Source organism: Pygocentrus nattereri, chromosome 3, assembly GCF_015220715.1.
Source record: "Pygocentrus nattereri isolate fPygNat1 chromosome 3, fPygNat1.pri, whole genome shotgun sequence".
Taxonomy (NCBI): Eukaryota; Metazoa; Chordata; class Actinopteri; order Characiformes; family Serrasalmidae; genus Pygocentrus; species Pygocentrus nattereri.
The window spans coordinates 34,027,290-34,034,877 of NC_051213.1; the positions used below are offsets into that span (position 1 = coordinate 34,027,290).

General features: G+C 42.6%; 1 protein-coding gene across 1 annotated transcript; it reads left to right on the plus strand.

Moving 5' to 3' along the window:
• The first annotated feature begins 3,265 nt into the window (after positions 1–3,265).
• On the plus strand, positions 3,266–7,288 carry clec3ba (C-type lectin domain family 3, member Ba). The gene is made up of 3 exons (XM_017714400.2): positions 3,266–3,486; positions 4,152–4,250; positions 5,730–7,288. The coding sequence occupies exons 1-3, from the start codon at positions 3,390–3,392 to the stop codon at positions 6,128–6,130; spliced, it is 597 nt and encodes a 198-aa protein (XP_017569889.1). The 5' UTR covers positions 3,266–3,389; the 3' UTR covers positions 6,131–7,288.
• Positions 7,289–7,588: the final 300 nt, after the last annotated feature.

Sequence of the window (7,588 nt, forward strand, 5' to 3'; positions counted from 1 at the left end):
GCCACAGACCCGCTCTGATTCTAGTGAAAACACACAACCTTCTGGGTTGTAGGTGTGTGTTGGAGGGGTTGCTGCAGCCTCATTGGGCAGAGGGTATGAAATACCCTAGACAGTCCATCACAGGCCACACACGCTGATCTGCTAGTACGACGTAAAACGATGCGTGCATGTGGGCTACAGATCGGCGAGTCGACAAGAGGCGGGGGAGGGGGGCTTGATCAGCCAGCGCACACAAGCGTGGCAGTGCTGCACATGCGCGGGCATCCACAAGCGCTGTAGTCAGAAAGATCACAACTCACAAAACTTAAAAGCAGCACTGCCCTTTCAAACATAGTAAACAAGAAAATGACCGCTGCGCAGCGCTGACTCACTAAAACACTGCCTGGGATGAAGCGAAGTTAGTCCGGGGAACCTGTACAGAGGAGAACTCCCGCTCTGCAGTGTCTTCCGGTTTTCTCAAACGCTAGAGGGCGCTCCCGAGCGAGTCCAACATGAATGGGTTGATATGGAGCACTTGAGCAAAATCAGTTTATAAATGCTTAAACATTTTAACGGCGCCGTTATATTACTAAGAGCTTTTAAACCCGAGTAGGGGTTTAAAACGACGCCTCATGTAGGCCCATGACGTCAGAGAGCAGGAACAGCCAATGAGCTGCTCCCCTCGCCCGTCAATCATCACGCTCTTGCAGTAAAGCCCGCCTCCTGCTGCCCGTAACTAGTTTGCTGTAGAATAAAAGGGAGTATACAGGTACGGGAAGGAAGTGGCCAGGCTCCTCATAAACTGGCTCTGGTTAGTCTCCAACATGGAAAAAGTAAGCTACGTTCACTTCATCAAGACACTGTCAATCAGAGTAAGGAATATCGTGAGGGGCGCCGTGTTCACAGAGCAGCTTCTGCAATAATACGAGCTCTGTGAGGGACCATGGGGGTCCTGACCACTGAAGAACAGGGTAAAAGGGGCCTAACAAAGTATCAGAGAAACACATGGACTACAGTCTGTAACTGTAGAACTACAAAGTGCACCTATATAGTAAGTGAAGCTGATAAAATGGACAATGAGCATAGAAACAAGGAGGTGGTCATAATGTTATGTCTGATTGGTGTACATGACCTGTCTACACTGTTGAGACAGTGGTATGTTCTGTAATAATAATATTGTTTACAAGGTACATCAAACATTTTACATAAAAAAAAATCCATGGTATAGGCCCTTTAAGCAAGGTAATTGATTTTCTGCTATAGTAGCCTGTAGAAATACCAGTAGCATCAACTGCTGATTAAAATACAATATACCACACCATAATCCCCCCTCCACCAAATTTTACACTTGGCACAATGCAGCCAGACAAGTACCGTTCTCCTGGCAACCGCCAAACCCAAACTCTGCTCTAGAGTCCAGTGGTGGTGCTTTACTCCTCTGTATTTCACGCTTTGCATTGCGCTTGGTGATCTAAGGCTTGGATGCAGCTTCTCGGCCAGGGAAACGCATTCCATGAAGCTCTGTATGCTGTTCTTGAGCTGATCTGAGGGCCACATCAGGTTTGGAGGTCTGTAGTGACTCTGCAGAAAGTTGGCGACCTCTGCGCACTATGCGCCTCAGCATTCGCTGACCCCACTCTGTCATTTTACGTGGCCGACTTCTTCGTGGCTGAGTTGCTGTCGTTCCCAATCACTTCCACTTTGTTATAATACCGCAGACAGTTGACTGTGGAATATTTAGTAGTGAGGAAATTTCATGACTGGACTTGCTGCACAGATGGTGTCCGATCACGGTACTACGCTGGAATTCACTGAGCTGAGCTCCTGAGAGCGACCCATTCTTTCACTAATGTTTGTATAAGCAGTCTTCAGGCCTACGGGCTTGGCTTTACACACCTGTGGCCACGGAAGTGATTGGAACACCTGAATTCAATTATTTGGATGGGTGCGTGAATAACCGCTGGGATAGGCTCCAGCATCCCCTCCGCGACCCTGATGGAGAAGCGGCTTAGAAAATGGATGGATGGATGCGTGAATACTTTTGGAAATATATTATATTTATAGTATTCCCTTTTGCTCCTTTAGAAAGGATACACTTGTAAGCATCGGCAGAAACTGGACTAAACTTTTTAAACTGTTTTTGATGCTACTCCTACTGTTTGATTGCCCATAATACACTGTACTTGTACATTTTAACGTATCCAGACACTCCTAAATGATGAATTCTTTAATGGCTACTTTAAGATGAACCCGTTGGTGACACAGGTGCTCAGTTGCTCACAGCTTGCATAATCTCTGTAGAAGCACTACCAATGGAAGTGGATGCTCTGGAATAGCAGCATGCGTCTAAGATCACACGACCAGTGTCGTTGGCTAAAGCGGTGGAAAGTCCCCCATTATCGGACTGTGGAGCAGTGGAGCTGTGTTTTCAGTGTAATGAACTGTATAATGTATAAAATAATTAAAATTATGATATCAAAAGTTATAAACAAAATAAGGCTCTTAACAACTGTGCAAGACCTGGTAGACCACCAAACCTGCCACCATCAGATAAACAGCACTTTCATCTTTGAGAGAGAGGAGAAGATCAAGCTGCTTCAGATCTGAGAACAAGCACAGGTGTTTCTGTCCATCCTTCCACTGTGAAAAGACCACTCAGTGCTGTGGGTCTGCAAGGATGTGTAGCTGTAAAGAAGCCCTTACTGAGAAAATAAATAGACAAAAAAAAGATCATTTGCATATTTAAACAAAGAAGCTGCTGGTGTTCTCAGAACAATGGACTGACCACCCCAGAGCCCAGACCATTCATGGTTATTTGGATGATGTGAAAATGCAAAAACTTCTAAGACTGAACTTTGGAGGTGTGGAAAAATATTTCTGCAGGTGTGAAAAACTGAAAGCGAGTCTCCTGAAAAGAATGGAAGCTGTAATGAAGGTGAAGAACAGATACACAAAATATTGAAAAACCTTTTTTCCCAGATGCGTAAATGAGAAAATGAGTAATGTGGACTTAGAGGCTGTTTTGACTGGAAGCTAAATAGATGAAGTGTGGTCTTTGACTTTTGTACAGTCTTGTATATGTTTCTTAGTTCATAGGTTTTGTCAGTCAGGCATTATCAACAAATCTGCTTAGTTTAACCAAAAAATTAAAAAAGCACATTGAATAAAATGTCAGGCCAAATGCATGTTGTGCGCTTGTGTACAGCTGCTGTTCAGGGGAGGGAGAGAGGAAGGGAGGGGGGGAGGGAGAGAGGGAGGGAGAGTTTGGGGGTTTTGACTGCACATGGTGGGCTGGTCTGCTCCGCCAGCCTGACAGACAGCAGTACAGCAGCAGTGTAACTCAGCCCGAGCAGCACACACGGTCAGTTTTGGACAGAAACAAGCGAGTTAGACAAGAGTACTGAGTAAACATGGGGCTTAGAGGAGTGGGACTGTTACTCTGCATGCTCTGTGTGGCACACTCCTCTCTCGAACAGAGCTCTTCCAAGAAAAAGAACGGAAAGAAAGGTGGGTGCGCTCTCTCTACACTACTTTAGGCGTGTTTTCTCGAGCCGTGCAGCCTTGTTCTGGTCTGTGGTGGAGACAGTTTGAGGTACACTCTTAAAAACATGGTTCTTCAGGAAAGGGAATGGTTCTGTTTAGAGCCACGAGTTCTATGTAGAACCATGTCATGCTTAGATGGTTCTTTGCATGGTATAATGGTTCTTCAGATTGATGGACAATGTGTTGTATAAGGTTCTATACAGCACCACAGAGGATTCTTCTATTCTTACAACCGTTTGAGGAGTTATATAGAATTATTTTCAGTAAACGTTCTATATATAGAACCATACACAACACATTCTCCATCAATTTAAAGAACCATTTCGTTATGCAAAGAATCACTTCATGCTTAAATGATTCTTTGCATGGTACTCATGGAATTCATGGTTCTAAATGGAACCATTCCCTTTACTAAAGAACCCATGAGGACCCATCTTTTTAAAGTGTGTATATCTAGAAAAGCATCCACATCTGGATGCTGTAGATTTCTTATGAATATCATATTAATGTACGTATTTCACTGTGTAGCCTATTCTGACTCTCAGAATAATGGAGCCTTGTTGAGCAGCTTATTTTTAAGAGATGAATAATGACTGCTTGATTCTTGCCTAATGTGCTGATGTAATCAGAGTCTGCTAACAGTGCTGCCATTGAGGAGCTGAGAAAAAAGATCGAGGAGATCATGCAGGAGTTGAATCTGCTGAAGGAAAAGCAAGCTCTACAAACAGGTACTCGGTAAAGCTCTGTATGAACTTACAGCACTCAAAATGCATGTATTTATTTATGTATTTATTTATTTATTTTCAGGGTGAGTTTTAAAAATCATCATTGACCACTCTACCATTTCTAAATTTCAGACGGTTCTGTACTCCCAGTACAGTGCACCGCATGGGTGATGAATTAAACGGGACCTCCACAAATTTTTCAAGATGCTTGCATAATTGAATTGTTGAGATGCCAGCAAAGATATAAACTTGAACTACATGTGGGTTCTGAGTTTTTAGATGTAATGTTGATGCTGGTAAAATAGTGGTAAATTCTTTGGGGTCTAGTTTGTCTTACAACACCCTGCATGTACCCCTCCATTATGAACATACATTTACCAAGCACTTTGTTAGGAACATGCTATGACCTGCTCTAGAGTCAGGCCAGAACAGAAAATAAGAGTGAGCTCTCTCCCCCTCAGACCTATCACCAGACCAAAACCACATTTAAACCAGAAAACAGCTCAGGTTGTTTATATTGCCTTAAAAGTCCCAATGGATTATTGACTTCAGAGATAAGCACATACCAAAATAACAGACAAAACCACCAACAGTCCAAAAAAACAGCTAAACCTGAAAATAAAGTAAAACAAATCCACAAGAAGCTACCATAACTTCTTGCTTAAAAAGTGGAGAAAGGGTAACCAAAACAAATTGTGCTCACCCCTTTGCACCAAAATTGGTGTGGAACCCAACATGGTCTCGTGCTGTTGTAGCCCATCCACCCATTATTTTATGCACTGCCCTGCAGCCACATGATTGGTTGATTAGATAATTGCTTGAATGAGTAGGTGTACAGATGTTTCTAATAAAGTGTTCAGTGAGTGTATTTACAAGCAACACATTTTAGACCAAAACTTTTGCAAAACAAGGTCTCAGGCATCTGGCAACATATCTGTGTACATTTCATGTAGCAGCTTTCAGTGAGGTAGCTTTTAGAGGCATTAAAGTATCTGGGCATCTGGCTCTTATCACCACAGCTGTGAGCAATTTGGGAAGTCTTCACGTTTCAAACCACTCTTAAAGACTTTGTTTACATCTCAAACATTTAATAATGTGGAAATGTAATGGCTTTTAAACAGAAATGATTCAGTTATTAATGCAAAATTATGCATATTCTACTGTTGCTGGAAGCCTGCATATGAGCTTCCTTCAGTAAGCTTTAATACTGCCTGTTCAGTTATACTGTACCTGACCTCAGCAATGTTCATCAATCTTCATTTAAAAAAAAAAAAAAAACATGAAGCCTGACCACATGGGATTTGTGGGATGTCTGGAATCCAGCCATGTGTGCTGTGGATTAGTCATGGGCTGATTATCATCGCATGGCTTTTTATGTTGTACGGGTTTATGAAGTGGAAGTGATGTGCTTGCTGTGGCATCCGCTCAGCATCTGTCTTTTGAACTTTAACACAGGGTTATCTGTTGCTCCTCTAATTCCAGTTTGCCTGAAAGGCATCAAGGTTCCTGGCAAGTGTTTCCTAGCAGACCCAGTGAAGAAGACCTTCCACACTGCTAGTGATGATTGCATAACAAAGGGTGGCACCCTCAGCACTCCTGCCAATGGCGATGAGAATGACCAGCTCTACGCCTACGTCCGCCAGACTATCGGGCCTGAGGAACACATCTGGCTGGGCATCAATGACATGTTGAAAGAGGGGGACTGGGTGGATAAGATGGACACCACTGTGCGCTTCAAGAACTGGGAGACAGAGGTAACCCATCAACCTGATGGTGGACGCAGCCAAAACTGCGCCATTCTCTCCAGCCCTGCCAACGGGAAGTGGTTTGATGAGAGCTGCCGTGCTGAGAAGGCTTCTGTGTGCGAATTTAACATTGTCTGAGCTGAGTAATGTTTGATCAATGTAACATCAGTTCCTATATAACATGTAAGGAATGAATCAGTATCGGTGCATGATGAATATCCTACTTTGTTAATTGCATCTGTACTTAAAGCTCTTGCACATAAATCCTGGCATCAAACAAAAAAATTTAAGAAGGGAAGGTCACTCTTGGTGAATGTTCTAAAATGGTAGGGACAGTATGTCAAATGCTAATAGAACTGAAAGCAGTGATTCTAAATTTGAAGTTCTAAATTCTCAATATTTTGTGTTTTCAAAATATGAACGTTGTTTTTTGGTAACAAATTTGATGCCCAGAACACATTTCAAAAATGTTGGGACAGGTAACAACACTTGATAATCATTTTGGGCCTGAAGACACCAACTGATCAAGGTTTAAAAGCATTCTTTCTCTAAACAAGCCTTCGGCTGCACAACTGTACAAGCCTTTGTTGTCAATATTTTATGTCTCATAATGCGACAAATGTTTTCAGTGGAGACAAGTCTGGACTGCAGACAGGTAAGACGAGCACCCACACTCTCTGATTACACAAGCACGCTGTTGCTACACGTACAGACTGTGGCTTGGCATAGTCATGTTGAAATAAGCATGAATGTCCCTGAAAAAGACATCGAGAAGGCAGCATATGTTGCACCAAAACGTTTACGTCTTTCAGTGTTAATGGCAGATGTGCAAGTTACCCATGCCATAGGCACTAATACTCCCCAGCCACAACAGACCCTGGATTTTGAACTTTATGCCGGTAACAATCTGAACTGATCTTTTCTTCTTTGGCTTGGTGAACATGGTGTCCCTTATTTGCATCAGAAAAATTGACTCATCTGACCCTCAATACACTTTCCACTGTGCATTTCAGATGAGCCCTAGCCCAGAGAGGTTGGCAAGTTGTTGACATTTGGCTTCCACTATGCAGTACAGGCTTAACTTGTTCTTGAGCCCATATGGTGATGTTCATCACATAAGCATACTGGTTTTTAATGCAGTGCCATCTGAGGGCCTAAAGGTCATGGACATTTGGTTGTGGTTTTCAGTATGCATTGGTAGAAGACCAAAATTCTTTGCAGTCCTTTGTTGAGGAATGATGTTCTTAAAATGCTGAATTATTTGGTGATGCATTTATTGGCAAAGTGGTGCACCTGAACCAATCCTTCCTCATAAAGCACTAGGCCCTTTCCTGTATGCTCCTTTTATACCCAAGCATGATTACATCCCCTGAGATGAGTTTTTAAACATTAAACTGCCCCAGCCCCAACATTTTGGAACGTGTTGCTGGTATCAACTTCAGAATGAGAGTATTTTCGCAAAAACATTGAAGCTGATATGGTACACATATATATATATATATATCTTGTCTTTTTACTGTTTACACTTCAATACAGGTCAAAATGGATTTACAAATTCCTGCTTTTTTTTTTTTTAGCTCCAATTCTTATGCAGTC

What these genes read in the sequence shown, in the direction of transcription:
- clec3ba (XM_017714400.2), top strand. Translation starts at nt 3,390, where the DNA reads ATGGGGCTTAGAGGAGTGGGACTGTTACTCTGCATGCTCTGTGTGGCA. An exon ending in GAAAAAGAACGGAAAGAAAG is followed by an intron (nt 3,487 to 4,151) that starts GTGGGTGCGCTC and finishes TGATGTAATCAG; the next exon opens with AGTCTGCTAACAGTGCTGCC. An exon ending in AAAGCAAGCTCTACAAACAG is followed by an intron (nt 4,251 to 5,729) that starts GTACTCGGTAAA and finishes CTCTAATTCCAG; the next exon opens with TTTGCCTGAAAGGCATCAAG.